This window comes from Carcharodon carcharias, chromosome 4 (assembly GCF_017639515.1).
Source record: "Carcharodon carcharias isolate sCarCar2 chromosome 4, sCarCar2.pri, whole genome shotgun sequence".
Taxonomy (NCBI): Eukaryota; Metazoa; Chordata; class Chondrichthyes; order Lamniformes; family Lamnidae; genus Carcharodon; species Carcharodon carcharias.
The window spans coordinates 40,097,285-40,116,772 of NC_054470.1; the positions used below are offsets into that span (position 1 = coordinate 40,097,285).

Sequence of the window (19,488 nt, forward strand, 5' to 3'; positions counted from 1 at the left end):
GAGGCACATCGTCAACTACCAACTGAGCAAGTGCCTGGTCTCCTGCAGTCCTCTAACTGCTGGCACCATCGGTACTCTCTGTTTCTGCTAGCTCCTCCAGCGAATGTGAAGTGCCCTCTCCACTGTGCCCCGGGACACTAGCCGATGTTCCAATGCCCACCAAGGTGCTAGTATTTGCGCTGGTGCCTGCTTTGCAGAAATGGTGTGATGCTGGTGAGACTTGAGGGCCCTCAGGTATGAGAGGGGGCATCTGCTGCTCCTCCTGCCAGCCGTGCTCTGATGATGCTGAAAGGAACAACAAGGACAGTGGTTCAGTTAGTGTGAACACAGTGACACACTTCATCCCTTTCCCCTTGGCACATTAAGCGCTCAACCTTCCAGAACCAATTGACACAAACATTGGTGGGGTGGCAAATAGTGAGGAGGATAGGACATTATAGGAGGATATAGACGGGCTGACCAGATGGGATGATGAATGCCAAATGGAATGTTATGTGGATAAGTGTGAGGTGATGCACTTGGGCAGGATAAACAAGGCACAGGAATACATGATGGACGGTAGGACCCTGGGAAGTAACGAGGATCAGAGGGACCTTGGTGTGCATGTCGACTGGTCCCTTAAGGTAGTGGGACAGATACATAAGATGATACGTATACATAAGAAGGCATATGGCATACTTGACTTTATTAGCTGAGGCATAGAATATAGGAGCAGAGAGGTAATGTTCGAACTGTAGAAAACGCTGCTTAGGCCACAGCTACAATCCTGTGTGCAGTTCTGGAATGTGCATTATGGGAGGGGTGTGAATGCAGTGGAGAGAGTGCAGAGGAGATTTACCAGGATGTTGCCTGGGCTGGAGAGTTTCAGTTTTGAGGAGAGATTGCATAGGCTGGGGTTATTTCCCCTGGGGCAGAGGGGATTGAGGGGGGACATGATTGAAGTGTATAAAATTATGAGGGGCTTAGATAGGGTAGACAGAAAGGAACTTTTCCCCTTGGTGGAGGGATCAATAACCAGGGGGCATAGATTTAAGGTAAGGAGCAGAAGGTTTACAGGGGATGTGATGAGCAACTTTTGCCCACAGAGGGTGTTGGGAATCTGGAACGCACTGCCTGAAAGGATGGTAGATGCAGAAACCCTCATAACATGTAATAAGTATTTGGATGTGCACTTGCGATGCCATGGTATACAAGGCTATGGGCTGGAAAAGTGCTGGAAAATGGGATTAGAATAGTTAGGTAAGTGTTTGAGCTGTGCATCCTCGATGGGCTGAAGGGCCTTTTTCTGTGCTGCACACCTCTGACTCTATCACTCTGTGACCGAGCAATGTTGCAACAATAACTAATTTAACAATCATCAGTGCTATGGATGTTGGGGGGACATTGCGGATCTCACTGTTGGCCTCAAATACCTGGCCGTGCTACCCCAGCCTCACCGACACCAATTGACCTGGGTGCATGCCACCTCTCCAGCTCAAGGGCCTCCTGCTTGAATCTGCTTAAGATGATGAGGTGTGCCTGGCCGCCTCCAGTCCTCACACACTCCGAGGCAGTATGAGCATTCTTCTCCTGAGAAAGAGAGAACACCATTCATTGCAGCAAATTGCACATGGGCTCTGCATACGCATGCCGCACCCTAACCACAGTGGCCCATATCAGGCCTCCAGTGCCTCATCTCCCCACTACTGCTAATCACTCACACAAAGATAGCCTGCTCCCAACACCCCCCCAACACATGCTGCGTCATCACTTTAGGAACGACACGGTATTTGCTCCCATAGCAAAGATGTGTAACCATGTGTAACGTAGAGGACAGCAGATGGCTCTTGGCCATGACACATTGAGGCTCCCCTTCCACCATCTCATCACCGTGAATAGGACATGTGCTGAGCCTAGCTGCATCTCCTGCAGGTTGCCCCCAGACTAGTCATGTGCGTCCTAAGAGCAACACATGGTGCAGGGGAGAACTCATCTCCACACAGGCTGATCTAAGCATGGGCACTATCTGCTTGCCCACCCAACTAAGGAAAAATACCCAACATGATCCAATGCAGTCACGACAGTAAGACTTGGCGGGGGTGAGGGGGGGCCTCAAAGACTAAGGCTATCTGCTGGGTTAAATGCCCAATGCCAACATGTTACTCACCCTGCCAGAGCACAGCAAATCATTGATACGCTTAAGGCATTGGATCCAGATATGCCGCACCACATCGCGGGAGCTCACCACCTCCGCTGCTTCCTCCCAGGCACGTTTGGTCATGTCGGGGGGGCCTCCTCCTCCCTTCCTGGGGGGACCAACACCTCCCGCCATGCTGCCACCTCCTCGAGAATGGCAGCAAGGTATTCATTTGAAAAATGAGGGGTGCATTGGCACACTCGCTGGCCTACCCTGAAGCCTGGCTTGCTCCTCTGCCCCTCCCTCCAGCCTAGCCCACTCACCTGACCCCCTCTGGTGCGCCCTCGAACTGGCCATTGTCAGCAGCCTACAAAAGGCCTTCTTTTAAACAGAATGCCGGGTCGCCATTGGACCCGGCAGTCTGTGCGCGCCTGCCACCATCCGCACACTCCCGCTATCCATGGGAGCTGGCAAATATGCTGGACAGGCCTCAATTGGCCCGCCTGCATAAAATGGCAGGGTAGACCCCAACACAGGCAGCGATCGGATCCCCGCCCGCCTGCGCCCGCACCTGCTCTCCACCCCCATAATGGAAAATTCTGCCCATATAATTGTTTACTTCAAACATAAAACAGCGATAAAACATTATAAAGCAGTAATAAAATTGTTTTACTGATCCAAATAGTGTATCTTCCTTGCTTCAGCTCCCAAAGTACTGTACTAAAATGATGCCGATAACGTCGAAGGTCAACTCAAATAATTTCTGGACAACTGGTGCTTCTGAATAATAAATTCCAGACTCGAGGGGTCACATTGTATTTTCAAATATTTTAAAAATTCTGTTTCAGCATTTCGAGTAGGTGCAAATCAAAGCAAAATTTTAGCTATATGATTAGTACAAGCATTCATGCTACATTCAGTAACCTGGGTGATACAGTTTATAGAACAGTCTTTTACAGGACAGAAAGGCAGCATCAGCATTGTGAGGCTTGCTGGTTTAATTGCTGCATTTTTGTACCTAAAGCAGTTAGAGTAATTTTTTTTTTTACAAAAATACAGTCTTAAAATTGCAGTAAGGGAAAATTCTGGGTTCATTAATATATGAAGGATTGTAGAGAATAGATTTTTTCTTCCACTTCTTATATGTATTGTCAGCATCAGGTATCTCCAGCTCGAGAATAGTGCAGCCAAATGCAGAACAACAGTCCTGCTATACTGTCCTAACAAAGTATTATTAGTTTCAACTCAGGAAACAATCTCTTCTTGCTCCAGAGTGATAGTTCAATTTTCCATTTCAACTGCATAGCCCCTCACAACCTACCTCCAGTCTCCAATCTTTTTGAGGGAGCACCTAAATATGGGTAATTCTGCATATGAATGCATATGTATGAGGAACTGGGTTGAGAACAGTCAAATTTATTTTATGTATTACAACCAAACAGAGGACACGTTTATCCTCTCATTCTGGAGTGATTTTGAGAGAAAGGTTCTAAATATGAAAGGGTCTAATCGATCACTTATTGAGCAACTTTAGCAGTACTGTTGAAGACGTCTGGCACGTTTCTGCCCTCTTCCACTTCAGAACGACATATGGAAGTGATAAGAAGATTAAAAATCCCATCAACATGAAACAGGTAAATTATTCTGTTTATGTGTACTATGAATGTGTTAAACCCTCTTTAAGATAATGGCTTAAGATGCATCCATCTGTTGGAACTTTCAACTTCAGGAAAATTTGCAATGGACGCTATTGGCGTTTCCACTTGTTGTGCACCCTGCCTGACTGTCACTTTCACTGAAGTTAGTAGAAAGAAAAATCAGGTGAGGAATATAATGGTATCCAATTCAGTCGCATCTATTTTATGTCCCACTGAAGTTGAAAGTTCAGCTTGTGTTGCGTATGAATTATGATTTTTGTCAGGGGACTAAGACCTCACACTGGATGGGCAGAATTTTGCCCTTGGCGTGCGGGCTTGGCGGGGTCGGGTGGGGGCGGTTGGGAAGCCGACCATCGCCTGACATTGGGCTCGAAGGGCAATTCACACTGGCGGGCCAATTAAAGCCCACCTAACGTGGAACACAAGCGGCAGCGCTCAGTGCCGCCTGTGCAGGTGGGGTGAGGAGTATGAGCCAGGCAAGAGTGACCTTCAGGCATGCATGCGAGTGCACGCTACATAATTTCCCTGAGGCAGGGAGATGAACTGATTTCGGATAAAAAATTAAAGTTCTTATAAATGCTATGAAACATGTCCCCTCGTGTGACTCTGACACATGAGCAGGGACATGTTTTTAATCAAGTGTAAAATTTTTATGTGATTATTATTTGCTTTAGGAAACCTCATCCCGCCTGTTGATGAGGTTTCTTAAAAAATATAAAGGCCACTTGGCCTTTTTGCCTGCCTGCCAACCGTTAGGTTGGGCAGGCAGTGTAAATTTGAATTTAATTAACTTTAATTGTGCATCATTTTATGCTCAGCCAGGTTGTGTGCATGCACACCTGCCGAGTGTAATTTTCTTCCCGATATTTTTATAAAATATATATAGATATCCTCATGGCTAATTTCTAAAATTTTGAAAGCTGGAAAAAGACTTTTTTAAATGGCTGAAGCTATGTCTGTCTGTGACCCTTAAAGAAAAAGAGCTACCATGGCAGTATCGCAGAAACATGTGCCTCATTATCTCTGAATGGATACTAACAGCCCCTGTAGGCTGTAGACACAAAATTCAAAGAGAATTGTACAAAGGTCATCTGCATTTCATAAATCAGGCCTGGCCAACCGGAGCCTATTCATCTGCTAGGACAAAGGACCCCAGAACTTTCCTTATAAGGTTCTGCTTAAAGACTGGAACATTTACCAATTTCAGGGACTCAGAAAAAGGGATACACGCACTTTTTCAAAGGTGCTGTGAAGAGGTGGGAGTCACGTGACATGAACTTCAAACTGGTGGAACCAGTTTTATTGCCTTGTTGTACTGAAAACCCAGTCTGCCATTTTAACATCTACAAGCAGAAGCACAGAAAAGGGGCTCTAGCTAAATTGAATACCTTGCCCCATCTATACTAGAATTTCTATACCATCGCCTACAAGACTGATACATCTCTGTATGCCTATTTCTTCATGTGACGACAACTCTACTAGAAAAGTGAATTATACAGCATTAGGTTTTCAGCCTGTGGATCTCCATTCATGAACACATGATTGGATTTTGATTCTAGACTCTGAACACACATGAAACAATAGTTCTTTTCGCTGTGGTCTTCGTCCTGTAAATCTTTCTTTTTCTATCCCTCTTTTACTGTGTGAGTGAAAAGGAGGCAATGTTGCTACCCTCCTCCCGCATTTGAGTATGTGCAAAAAAAACTCACCCTTTGAGTTCATCCTATCTTGAGTTTGCATTGGGGTTATTACTAAAAATTGGATCACACCAAAACTGACGGGTTGGGAAATACGCCACTACTTGCAAAGGAGGAAGCAAATAGAAATCAAAAACCACATTTCTGTTTACGGATGGGTGGTGAAAGGAAAGGTCAGGGCTGTTTAAATTAAACTCTGTCCTGTGTGTAACTTTTTCATAACATAGGTGTTCGTTGCTGGCATTTAACTACTACGTTGAGAGAAATGTGATGGTGCTATTGATGGAGTAAAAGACAAAACTATGTCAGTACTCCAAGACAGCCAACAACAATGACCTACATTTAGATCTATAAGAAAACCTATAAGAAAATAAAACAAAGCCGTGGAGAGAGAGTGGGGAAAAGTATCCAAACACCTGGGCCGGAATTTTATGGGCTCCCGAGGGTGGGATAAGGAAGTGGAGGGGCACGTATAATTCGGTGCCATGGCAATGGTGTCATTCCCACCCCCCACTACAACTTTACCGGCAGCAGGAGAGGTGCTTGCTCATGGCCCAATTAAGGCCCCTAAGTGGCCAATTAATAACCACTTAAGGGCCTCTTGCATACGCTGCTGAGATTCTACCCATAGTGGAAGAGGCCACACCAAGTGTCCAGCCCATCTGAAACCTGGCAAACAGGTGGCCTGACAAGAGGAGTTGTCTCCTTCTTGGGCCCCTGTGCTAATCAGAGGCCCCACGCTGCCTGGTAGTTCTCCTTTGTGGATTTCACCTTCCTCACATACTGATGATCTCCAACCCCGGGGCTTGCCAGCCTTGCCCCTGCCTAGATTTGGACTCACCTTTCACCTGGGCTGTATCGCAGCATCCCTTCCTTGGGGTCTGTTGCAGTCCAGGCTTTGGGCACTGTTCCCAGTAGTGGGATTAGAGCTGTCAACCATTTGATGGTCGAGAGCTCTTAGAAACAGGACTTCCTCCAAGATGGGAACACAAGACCAACCTTAAGCCAATTAATGGCCTGACTGTGGTGTTCAATTGTTCAACTGGTTGTCGTTTGATTTTGTGTGTCTGCTAACTGCTCACTGTGGATGATTGGTTAAGTCTGGGAGTGGTCACTGGACTGAGGTTGGCTGCTGTAAGCATGAGAGCAGACATTTTAAAAGCATTGTAAATAAAGCTCCTGTATACATGACTTTTATCCTTGGCAGATGCACACAATCAGCAGGCCTGCAACCGGTCAGGAAACGGGCTGCCATCTGCGATTGGCTCCCGAGTGCGATTTCATGCTGGCTGGCCAATTAAGGCCTGCCCAGCGCGAAATGCGTCTTCCCAATGGTCGGGAAGGGCTGGGCAGGGGCGGAAGCCTGTCGGCCACCAGGTCTAATGGTGACCCGAGGGCGGTTTCAAAACAGCACATGCAGCTCCTTGAAGGCTGCCAGGGAAGAACATCTCTTCTGCCTTGCAAAGGGCGAAGCCATGGTCTCAAATGTGCTGGAGACCCCAGGTGGGAGGGCAGGTCGGGTGGGCACTCAGACCCCGGGTTTTCGGACGAGGGTTTCGCAGTCCTCCTGGAGGAGGTGGCTGCCAGGAAGGACACCCTCATCCCCAGAGATGGAAGGAGGAGGCCCCTGCACCTGACAAAATGAGTTTGGGAGGAGGTGGCAGCCCAGGTCAGCAGCCACGACGTTGTGCAGCATCCATAGTGCAGTGCCACAAAAGGTTTAACCACCTGCTGCGCTCAGCAAGGGTGAGTACTGAGTTGTCATGGATCAGTATGTTGAAGTGTTAAGGTCTGGCTGTCACCCCGTGGAGTTCAGGAGTGTTAGAGTCTGAGTGCCAACTGTCAATAATGCCAAAGGTGTTGGGGGTGAGCCCTGGCTTCTTGTTCTGAGTGCCTTGCGGTTTGAGGGCTACAACTCGAATGTGCCCTGTTGATTGGGTGGGATTGGCCAGGCTACAATGACGTTGCAGGTAGAGGGTGGACTAATCAATGCTCCCCTGCCTTTTCAGGAGAGGACAAGCCATAACAATATTCAGATGTGGACAGGCAGAGGCCCCCCAAACATCATATCCTAATCAGATTTGAGCAGGATGCCTTGGTGCTGGAGAGGCACCACGCTCCTCGGTCAGCCGGTCGCAGAGAGGCTGGGGTGTCAGATGAAGGTAAGGGTGCAATGCACAGAGGTGAAAGTTTCGGATGGTGCAAATATTCTAGTGTAGTTTCATCATCGATGGAAGACTCAAAACTGGAGTCCCCATTGATCAATAAAAGACAATGGCACCATGATACAGATCTCCGTTGTCTCACCAGGGCACCTGGCATGCACAGTGATAGTGTGATGACTTAAACCAATGACATGTCATTGTTCCTTTAAACTTGCCAGCACACACTCAAATGCAGGACCCCAAAGAGTCACACCTGACACCAGAGGACTGTCAGGTGTTGCACGCGCATGTGTCACACCCACTTTCTGAACCAGGCAGCAGCACAGATACCAGCACCTCAGTGGGCGTTAGATCATTAGCTAGAATGTCGGAGCACAGCGATGAGAGGATTTCACTATTACTTGAGGAGCAGGCAGAGGCAGAGAGTGCCTGGGGTGCCAGCTGTTGGTGGATTACTGGAAACCAGGACGATGCTAAGTCAAAGGCAGCTGATGAGTCTCTGAAGTCAGCCATTAGTCGGCAGATGCTGGATTTCTAGTGTGATGTGCAGGAGGATCTGGCGGAGATTCATGATAGTATGCGTGACATGGTCTCTGTTGTGGAGGATTGTGTTAATCCTCATGTCCGAGCACACTGCCTCCTCCATTGAGAGAGTCGTGACTTTCCTGGAGAGGCAGCTCCAGGGACAGAATCAGGGGCTCCTGGGGTTGCGCTCAGACCTGCAAGCCCTCACACAGGTAATGACCTTAGGTGGTCAGTGCCAGTGTGGGAGATGGATGAGGCACCCAGTATCCCAGCTAGGTGCCCGTCCATCAATGGCGAGCAGGGAAGTCCACAGTGACCTCACGTTGGTGCACAAGCTGCTTGTCGTCTCTGTGGGCTCCTCTCAGGGCACTCAGGATGATGGCAACAGCTCCCCCTCTGCTAGTGACATGGCATCTGATGAAGCTGCGATGACTGGGAAGATGCCCGCCAAGGCATTGGCTGCTTCTCCCAGGTGGGGCCAGCACAGGCTCCACTGACCAGAGGATGACCGCCAAAATCATCAAGGCCAACAGGACAGCAGAGTCAACAAGCTGCCTCCAATGCTGCTGCCAGTGAAGGGGGTGGGGCACGAAGACGTAGCACTTGGAAAAGTAAGTTTAAGGCACCATGAGAACTGGAGGGATTGATCGCTAGTGATCTTCTGTTCTATAATGTTTTGTTTATGTTTACTGGTCTGGGAATGAAGACCAGAGAAGGTTATTTTAATTTGATTGGATTGTGAAAATGAGATAAATTTTGTTTTGTCCTGATGGCCTGAGTATGCTTCAACTTTTTTAGGAGCAGGGTATGTCAGTATGTAATTCTGGACGTGAGTGGCACGGACCTTTATTGCACAGACACTGAGTGGACTTTGGGTTCAAAGGAAAGGGTCATTTCAGACATCCGGGATGGAGGAGGCAGACCTGGCATGAGGTGGAAGTAGATTTTTGGCAGCCTAGCTAGAGGAGCATTGGATACAGAAGCCTGCCTCCATGCCTTCAGCATCTTCCTCACCGTGCTCCTCTTCTGATTCACTACTGGATTCATCCTCTATGGCCTGTGGAGCTGCGACAAGATCCTCTTACTCCAGTGGGTCCCCCCTTGCCAGTGCCAGATTGTGGAGAGCACAGCATGCAACCACTATCAGTGACACCCGCTCTGGGGAGTATTATAATGCTCCCCCTGGAAGGTCCAGGCATTGGAAGCGCATCTTCAGAAGACCTATAGATCTATGGTCCTCTCAACCATCACCCTTGTGGAGGCGTGGCTCCTATTGTATCACTGTTCTGCCTCTGCTCTTGGGTGGTGGAGAGGCATCATAAGCCACCTCTTCAATGGATAGCCTGTCACCCAGCAGCCATCCATCCAGTCGGACTGGAACACTGAATAGCCTGAATGGGGAATGTCTGATGATATAAGCGTCATGGGAGCTGCCTGGGTACCTTGCACAGACTTGCAGAATCAGCATCCTGTGATCACACACTATCTGCATGTTCATGGAGTGGAAGCCCTTCCTGCTGACGAAGGCACCGGGCTCACCTGCTGGCGCCTTGATGGCCACATGTGTACAGTCTACAGCACCCTGGATGCGGGGGAAGCCAGCAATCGCTGCAAAGCCTCTGGCTCACTCAGCCAGGCTGGCCTTGTCTGTACGGAAATGAATAAATGTCATTACCCACTTCAACAGAGCTTCTGTCACCAGTTTAATGCAACTGTGGACAGCTGATTGGGATGTTCCATAAAGATACCTCACTGAACCCTGGAAAGAGCCAGAGGCATAGGAGTTGAGGGCCACTGTGACCTTCAGAGCCACTGGCATGGGGTTTCCACCCACACAGTTGGAGGTGATCTCAGGCCCAACCATCTGACAAATGGAGGTCATGGTCCCCCTGGAGAGGCGGAGCCTCCTTCGGCATTGCACCTTGGACATATTGAAGTAGCTGCATCACTAACAGTAAACCCTGGCAGCAGGATAGTGGTTTATTCTGCGGTCCCTTCTGCCCCTTCCTGCTGGCCCTGCACCTCTTGTGCCTGTGCCTCTCCTCCCACAGGTCACTCCCCTGGAAGCTGCATTGGGACACCTGGCCTGCTCTCCCTTCTGCCCCTCTTTTCCTCCTCAGAGGAGATGCCTCCAGTGGAGACCACAATCCCCATTGCCAGGGTAACAAAAAGCTGTCTGATACCTGGAAGGGTCCACACATTAACAATCCTCCGGGGGCCTTGGAGACAGCAATGAGCCCTGGAATGAAGCTTAGAAATGCTAAGAAAGAAGCTCAGAACAGAGATGAAGCTGTCAAGTTCAAATAAGCAAACTATCTCCTAAATGCCTCACTACTCACACTAGCAATGCTGCTGACTCTTTTTATCCCGGATGAGGTTTTGCAAAATGTGGGCTGCCTGCCTGCCCATTTTGCCTGTGCGATTAGCACGAAATCGCAAGGGCAAGGAAAAAGTGGGTTCAATCGGGTTTTTAATGGCCTTAAGTGGCCTTTTAATTGATGGTGGGTGCAGCTCTGACACCCACATGCGCCCACCATCCAGAAGATTGCACGCGTGCAGGATGACGTCACAACGTTCGCCCAACGTCTTCTCGTACTATTTTATGCCTAATCGGGTTGGGCGAGCGCCCGCCCACAAGGTGTAAGATTCTGCCTACAGAATCTAATCTATCACCTCTGCACCTCTCCAAAGCATAAAATACAACATCAACAGCTGTTAATGACTGCCTAGCAAGCCGGCTGAGCCTGGGTGGGCTTGTACCAGAATAAAAAGGAAGGTGCTGAGGATAGAAGTGACATTCGAAAATTGAGGTGTTTTCATTGTAATAAAGTTGGACACACAAAGTCAGCGTGCTAGAAATTGCAGGGAAAATCTGTTGGAATTATAGGGGCGCAGAAAAATATTGGAAGTAAAAGTACTGTGGGTTCTGAAGTTCAGGCACAGGGAAAACCAGTGGTTTGTGTACAGGTAAAACAGGGAGAATCAATGATAGGTAAAGAAGTGGCAATGTGTTTACAATTTACCTAGGAGAATTCTGAGGAGCAGGTTGCAGGAATGTTTGAAGATTTTGTGTGTGAAAGGGAAGTCTTTCCATGTGTACAGGGTGGAGTAGGTAAAGATGTTAAAATGTTAAGTGACACAGGGACTTGTCAATCCTTGATATTGTGGGATAGTGACATTTGTTGTTCAGAGGGAGTATTGCAGGAACAGGTGATAATAAGTGGGGTTTATGGAGATGCTAGACCTATTCCATTAAAGAGTAAGTGGAAAACAGGTGAGGTGATGTTGGAGTAATGGAAAAATTGCCCATTTCAGGGGTTCTATTAATTTTGGGTAATGATATAGCTGGGTACCAGTCGTGAGTGGTGCCTATGGTAGTTGAGCAGCCTGTAGAAGCATTTTCAACAGAAATGTTGCACAGGGAGCATCCTGGATTGTTTCCAGGTTGTGTGATAACAAGATCACAGCCTCATAGGCTGAAACAAGAAGAACAGGAAGTTCAAAGGCAGAGAGAAGATGTGGTAGTCCAATTAGCTGGCACTGTGTTTGATAACATTGTTCAGGAAATGATGGGATAAGAATTAGTTTCGTCCTGTTTTTGGATCTGCCATGCCTGGTCCTATTGAGATAGACAGCACACAGAAGTTATGCTGCCTCTATTTGCCTGACTGGAAGAATGCTCAACAAATGGTCCAGCATTGTGCATAGCTAGTGCCTGTTTAAACTAGCCTGCAGCTCTTTGAAACAGCCGTCCCTTCAGTGACTGTCAACACTGCAATTGGCTGCAAAGAAAAGCTGAATAAATGGAGCACAAGGGAAGAGAGATGTGATGTTGGATGCCTTAGTAATGGAGGTAGACAGGAGAAGCAAGGCCATGTTTCTGCAGGGCACCCGAAGATCCTGAAGAAATACCCACTGAATGGAATGGAACAGGTGACAAGGGAGGTGAACTCCCAGAGCTTGGTCCCAAGGACATGGTAACATCTCAATAATCCAGACAGGTGTTCAAGGTCAGTGAAGGAATCTTCAAAGGACATCTCATACCCAGCGCACCGCTAACCTCTCTCATTTCTCAATGCACTACACCCCTATCACTCACCCATCAGCAGTCCTATCCAGCAATCTGTCCTCTAATAGATTACGAGAATTGCTGAGGTGCCAACTGGGGTATGATGGGGGTGGAGGGTGAGGTGAGGGAGAATTGGGGGGGCCGTGGTGTTGGGAAAGTGGAGTAGCAGTGGCAGTATGGAACACATACCCCTTCTCACTTTCAGGATATTAGCAATTGTGCTCTCACCACAGCCACATCAACAGTGCTCTTGCTGGTGCTCCTCAGCTAGCCAACCCAGACTGCTAAGGTGGTGCATTCTGAAACCAGACTCTCAAGGCTCTCAGCTGCTCAAGGATATCCAGAAAGGCCGTCTGCAGCTTCCCCCACTGAAAACCAGCAGCCTTCCACCAGCCATGCTGCAGCCACAGTCGTAACACTGCATAGAAGCATTAGATCAGACAAAGCAAGCGACAGGACAAGCACTAAGGAAAAAATAGTTCATTTATATTTGTTTAATTGAATGTGTATTTGGATATAGATGTTATGCAATGGTTTTTTGTTGGTGTTTTTCATTGTTGTCCTACCAGTCTATGTGCCAAAGCCCAAAGAACCATTATGGTGCAGGGTCTCATAGTGAGGGTGGGAGGGTAGGCCCGGGCATTGAGGGGAGAGGTGGGCTGGGCGGTTGTGATGGCAAAGTCAGGCAGGGAGGGTGCACCCAGTGGGGTGGGGGGAGAACAGACCTTGAGGTGGTGGGGGGGGGGTGTCGGTGGAGGGGAACAACAGGTCTGGAGAAGGGGCCACTGATGGAGGTGCTCCGTCCCACCCCTTTCCTGCCCAGGGTGATCTGCCAGGCTGCCCCTCCATCCCTGAACTCTTTCTGACAGCTGTAAAATTGCGGTTGAATGGGAAGCCGCCCTTAAGGGGCCAATAATCGGCCACCTAAGGGCCTACTTGGGGTGAGGGTAGGCAGACGTTTCAGATGTGGGTGGGAGGTCAGCGGGAAGGCCACTCAGGGAATTATACAGCCTCCCCACTTGCAAACCCACTGGCAGGGTCTGTAAAATTCAACCCCATAATATCTGACCTGTATGTGCCTGTGGCATGAGACACCTTTCTCCAATTCTGGCAATGTTGGTACTACATTAACTACGATGCACCTAGCATGCCTCCCCAGCATGTGAATGAGGAGGCAGTGCAACAAATATTCACTGAACTGATTCCTGGAAAGAGGAGATTGTTCTGTGAGGGAAGATTCAGTAGACTGGGCCTATATTTCCTAGAGTTTAGAAGAATATGAGGTTTTCTTAAAAAACATATAAAATACTTAAGGGACTTGGAAGGATAGATGTTGGGGGGATGTTTCTTTTGGCTGGGGAGCCAAGAACTAGGGGTCACAGTCTCAGAATAAGGGGTAAGTTATGGCTAGGATGGGGTGAAACATTTTTACTCAAAGGGTTGTGAATTCTTGGAGATCTCTATGTCAGAAAGTTGGATGTTCAGTTGTTGAGTATATTCTAGACAAAGATTGATAGACTTCTGGATACCAACAAATAAAGGGAGAATAAGGGAAGGTGTATTTGAGGTAGAAGATCAGCCATGATTTTATTGAATGTCAGTTGGTTCAAAGGACCAAAAGGCCTATTCCGGAGCTCATATTTTTTACCATCGCAGCATCACTCACTTTGCACACTTGACCATTAAACACAGGTCTGCTGTTGTAATGTGCACTTATGTTAACATCGAGCAAATAACTTTCAAAATCTCTGCTGTGTGTTTTATAATACAGATCCTCCAGGAGAACATTCTATATAACTGGATGTAGTTATTTATCCCAGAATCTTAAAAAACAGCAGTATTAACATTATGTGTCTTGAGTATGATTACTTACAATTCCTTCAGGGTCGACCAGGAGAAGATGTTTAGCCTGGCCATTATGCATGCCTGTTAATACATAGGATCCAGGGTTGGTCGTACTTTTTCTAACCAGAAAGTCACCATCAGTTGTCAGGAGCTGCTCTGCATCCTTTCTGCTCATTTCCCCATGATACCATGGTTCCTCCTTGAGACATTCCTTCACTGTATCTGTGGTTGTCTTACATAAATGAGGGCTGTCACATGGAAGAGACGAAGTTTTGTTTGAAAATTGCCCACCTGTCTGATGCTTTAAGGCATCTTCAAAGGGTTCTGGTTACAGTGTAAACAAGAAACAAATATGAAATAGGTTAGTTTTGTTCCATCAGTCTGTTCTTCCTCATTTTGCTCTCCCACGTTGTCTAGCAATGAATCGAAACAAAATAATTTTATGAAAATAACTTCAATAAGATAGAATGGTTTCAACATTTCTGTATTGGGAGCTAAAACATGGTATAATAAAGGATATATTCTAGAGGTATTTCATATAGATTCTCATACAGTAAAAAATCCACAGGCAATATGTAAAAATTCATCTGGTTGGTACATGTAACAACATTGTAACTTTTTTTATTTGTTCATGGGTATGGGTGTCGGTGTCACTGGCAAGGCCAACATTTATTGTCCATTCCCAATTTCCCTTGAGAAGGTGGCTATGAGCTGCCTCCCTGAACTGCTGCAGTCCATGTGGTGTAGATACACTCACAGTGCTGTTAGAGAGGGAATTCCAGGAGTTTAACACTGTGATAATGAAGGAAAGGTGATATATTTCCAAGTCAGGATAGCATGTAACTTCGAGGGGAACTTGCAGGTATGTGTTGTTGGGAGTTTCATTCATCCAGGCAATTGGAGAGCATTTCATTCACACTACTGATATGAACCTAGTAGAGGGTGGACAGGGTTTGGGAAATTACTCACCACACAATTCCCAGCCTCTGACCTGCTCTTCTAGCCACAGTATTTGTGTGGCCGGTTCATTTAAGATTCTGATCAATAGTGACCCCTAGGATGTTGATAGGGGGTGGGGGAGGTGGTAGAGTGGGGGGACAAGTTGGGTTTCAGTGATGGTAATGCCATTGAATGTTGAGGGAAAGTGGTTAGAATCTCTCTTGTAGGAGATGGTCATTGCATGTGTGGCATGCATGTTACTTGCTACGTTATTGGCCCAAGACTAAAGTTGTTTAGGTCTTGTTGCATTTGGGCATTAAGTGCCTCATTATCTGAGGAGTTGCAAATGGAACTAAACAATGTGCAATCATCAGTGAACATCCCCACTTCTGATATATGCTGAAGGGAAGGTCATTGATGAAGCAGTTGAAGATGGTTGGACCTAGGACACTGCCCTGAGAAACTCCTGCAATGATGTCTTGAGACTGAGATGATTGGCCTGCAACAACCACAACCATCTTTCTTTGTGCTAGTTATGGCTCCAACCACCATCTTGATTCCCATTTAATTCAATTCTACCAGGGCTGCTTGATGACACAGTCGGTCAGGTGGCAATAACCTTCACTTCAGCTCTGGATCAGCTCTTTTGTCCATGTTTGGACCAAGGCTGCAATGAAGTCTGGAGCCAAGTAGCTCTGGTAGAACCCATTTGTGAGCAGGTTATTGATGGGTAAGTATTACTTGAAAGCACTATTGATGACACCTGCCATCACTTTGCCGGTGATTGAAAATAGACTGATGGGATGCCAATTGATTGGATTTGGTCTTTTTATTGTTGACATACTTGACAATTTTCCACTTTGCCATGTAGATGCCAGTGTTGTAGCTGTTCTGCATTCATGGAACTTTCCTCTGGTTGGTATTTCAACTGATCAGACAAAATTTTAATGAATGTAGGTACAACATTGTTGCATACAGTGGCTAGAGGAATTCTAACAACCATGGCCAGGATTTTGCAGATGGTGGGGTTTCCTGTTCCAAAATTCGAATAGTTGGCAGGGAACCCATCCCCGCTGACATTGTCTGAATCGCAGCGATTTCACGCTGCAAGTGATAATTGGCTGCAGGCAGGACTGCTGCCCCTCACTTAGGAGGAAGTTCTACCTTACAGAACTGCCGGCCAATCAGGTTGGCTGGCAATTGTCTAGTCCCTCCAGTGCCAGAAGCATGCAGTCCTCCGAGCCTCAGTCCCCGGAGTGCAGGCAAAGGCAAGTTTTGGGAGTCTCTGATCGGGAAGGGTAGGGGAGGCCGGGGTGAGTCGATAATGGGGGATTGGGGTTTCGGGGGAGAGGTGGGGGCTGGGGGAAGGTGGTCCAGCAGCCACTGGACCTAAAGTGGGAGGTGGGTGCCCCCAGGTTCTTTTTTTTATTCATTCGTAGGATGTGGGCTTCAATGGCTAAACCAGCATTTATTGCCCATTCCTAGTTACCCTTGAGAAGGTGGTGGTGTGTTGCCTTCTTGAACCGCTGCAGTCCGTGTGGTGTAGGTACACCACAGTGCTGTTAGGAAGGGAGTTCCAGGTTTGTGACTCAGTAACAGTGAAGGAACAGTGATATATTTCCAAGTCAGGTGACTTGGAGGAGAACTTCCAGGTGGTGGTGTTCCCATCTACCTGTTGCCCTTGTCCTTCCAGGTGGTAGTGGCCAAGGGTTTGGAAGGTGCTGTTTAAGGAGCCTTGGTGAATTCCTGCAGTGCATCTTGTAGATGGTATACATTGCTGCTACTGTGCTTTGGTGATGGAGGGAGTGAATGTTTGTGGATGTGGTGCCAATCAAGCGGACTGCTTTGTCCTGGATAGGTCAAACTTCTTGAGTGTTGTGGGAACTGCAAGTATGGAGTATTCCGTCACTCTCCTGACTTGTGCCTTGTAGATGGTGAACAGGCTTTGGAGAGTCAGGAGGTGAGTTACTTGCCACAGGATTTCTAGCATCTGACCTGCCCTTGTAGCCACAGTTTATATGGCTACTCCAGTTCAGTTTCTGGTCAATGGTAACCCCCAGGATGTTGATAGTGGGGGATTCAGTGATGGTAATGTCATTGAACATCCAGGGGCGATGGTTAGATTCTCTCTTGGAGATGGCCATTGCCTGACACTTGTGTGGCAGGAATGTTACTTGCCACTTGTCAGCCCAAGCCTGGATATTGTCCAGGTCTTGCTGCATTTGGACATGGACTACTTCAGAATCTGAGGAGTCGCAAACGGTGCTGAACATTGTGCAATCATCAGTGAACATCCCCACTTCTGGCCCTATGATGAAAGGAAGGTCATTGATGAAGTAGCTGAAGATGGTCGGTCCTAGGACACTACCCAGGGGAACTCCTGCTTAATGTCCTGGAGCTGAGATGACAGGCCTCCAACAACCACAACCATCTTCCTTTATGCTACGTATGACTCCAACCAATGGAGAGTTTTCCCCTGATTCCCATTGACTCGAGATTTGCTAGGGCTCCTTGATGCTACACTCAGTCAAATGCGGCCTTGATGTCAAGGGCAGTCAATCTCACCTCACCTCAGGAGTTCAGCTCTTTTGTTCATGTTTGAACCAAGGCTGTAATGAGGTCTGGGGATGAGTGGCCCTGTCGGAATCCAAACTGGGTGCCAGTGAGCAGGTTATTACTAAGCAAGTGCCGCTTGATAGCACTGTTGATGCCCCCTTCCATTACTTTACTGATGATCAAGAGTAGACTGATGGGGCGGTCACTGACTGGGTTGAATCTGTCCTGCTTTTTGTGTATAAGACATACCTGGGCAATTTTCCACATAGGTGGGTAGATGCCAATATCGTAGCTGTACTGGCACAGCTTAGCTAAGGTCGTGGCAAGTTCTGGAGCACAAGTCTTCGGTACAGCTAGAATATTGTCAGGGCCCATAGCCTTTGCAGTATCCAGTGCCTTCAGCCATTTCTTGATATCACATGGAGTGAATTGAATTGGCTGAAGACTGACATCTGTGATGTTGGGGACCTCAGGAGGACTCCAAGATAGATCATCCACTCAGTACTTCTGGCCAAAGATTATAGCAAATGCTTCAGCCTTATCTTTTGCACTGCTGTGCTGGCCTCCCACCTCATTGGGGATGGGGATATTTGCGGAGCCTCCTCCTCCAGTGAGTTGTTTAATTGTCCACCACCATTCATGACTGGATGTGCCAAGACTGCAGAATTTAGATCTGACCCGTTGGTTGTGGGATTGCTTAGCTCTGCCTATCACTTGCTGCTTATGCTATTTGGCACACAAGTAGTCCTGTGTTATAGCTTCACCAGGTTGGCACCTCAATTTTAGATATGCCTGATGCTGCTCCTGGCATGCCCTCCTGCACGCTTCATTGAACCAGAGTTGATCCCCTGGCTTGATGGTTATGGAGAGTGGGGGATATGCCGAGCCATGAGATTGCAGATTGTGTTTGAGTACAATTCTGCTGCTGCTGATGGCCCACCATGCCTCATGGATGCCCAGCCTTGATTTGCTAGATCTGCTCGAAATCTATCCCATTTAGCACAGTGGTCGTGCCACACAACACGATGGAGGGCATCCTCAACATGAAGGTGGGACTTCGTCTCCACAATGACTGTGCGGTGGTCACTCCTACTGATACCGTCATGGACAGATACATCTGCGGCAGGCAGGTTGGTGAGGATGATGTCTAGTATGTTTTTCCCTCACCGCCTGCCACAGGCCCCGTCTGGCAGCTATGTCCTTTAGGACTTGGCTAGCTCGATCAGTAGTAGTGCTACCGAGCCACTCTTGGTGGTGGACATTGAAGTCCCACACCCAGAGTATATTCTGCATCCTTGCCACCCTCAGTGCTTCCTCCATGTGGTATTCAACATGGAGGAACACTGATTCATCAACTGAGGGAGGGCGGTACGTGGTAATCAGCAGGAGGTTTCCTTGCCCATGTTTGACCTGATGTCATGAGACTTCATGGGGTCCAGAGTTAATGTTGAGGACTCCCGGGGCAATTCCCCCCTGATTTTATAATACTGTGCTGCCACCGCTGCTGGGTCTGTATTGTTGGTTGGACAGGACATGCCCAGGAACGGTGATGGTGGTGTCTGGGACATTATCTTTAAGGTATGATTTTGTGAGGATGATTAACAGGCTGTTGCTTGACTAGTCTGTGAGACAACTCTCCTAATTTTGGCACTAGCCTCCTGATGTTAGTAAGAAGCACTTTGCAGTGTCGACAGGGCTGAGAATGCCATTGTCGCTTTCGGTGTCTAGGTCGATGCCGGGTGGTCTGTCTGGTTTTGTTCGTTTTTTGTGACTTTGTAGTGGTTAAATACAACTGAGTGGCTTGCTAGGCCATTTCAGAGGTCATTTAAGGGTCAACCACATTGCTGTGGGTCTGGAGTCATGTAGGTCAGACCAGGCAAGGACGGCAGATTTCCTTCCCAAAAGGACATTAGTGAAC

The 19,488-nt window shown here is 47.7% G+C and overlaps 1 protein-coding gene across 1 annotated transcript in view; it reads right to left on the bottom strand.

Moving 5' to 3' along the window:
* Positions 1–19,488, bottom strand: part of shc3 (SHC (Src homology 2 domain containing) transforming protein 3) — a 296,799-nt gene that overhangs the window by 5,509 nt on the left and 271,802 nt on the right. The window contains exon 11 of the mRNA XM_041187067.1: positions 14,104–14,399. Coding sequence (XP_041043001.1) covers positions 14,104–14,399 — 296 coding nt within the window. The remainder of the gene's footprint in view (positions 1–14,103; positions 14,400–19,488) is intronic.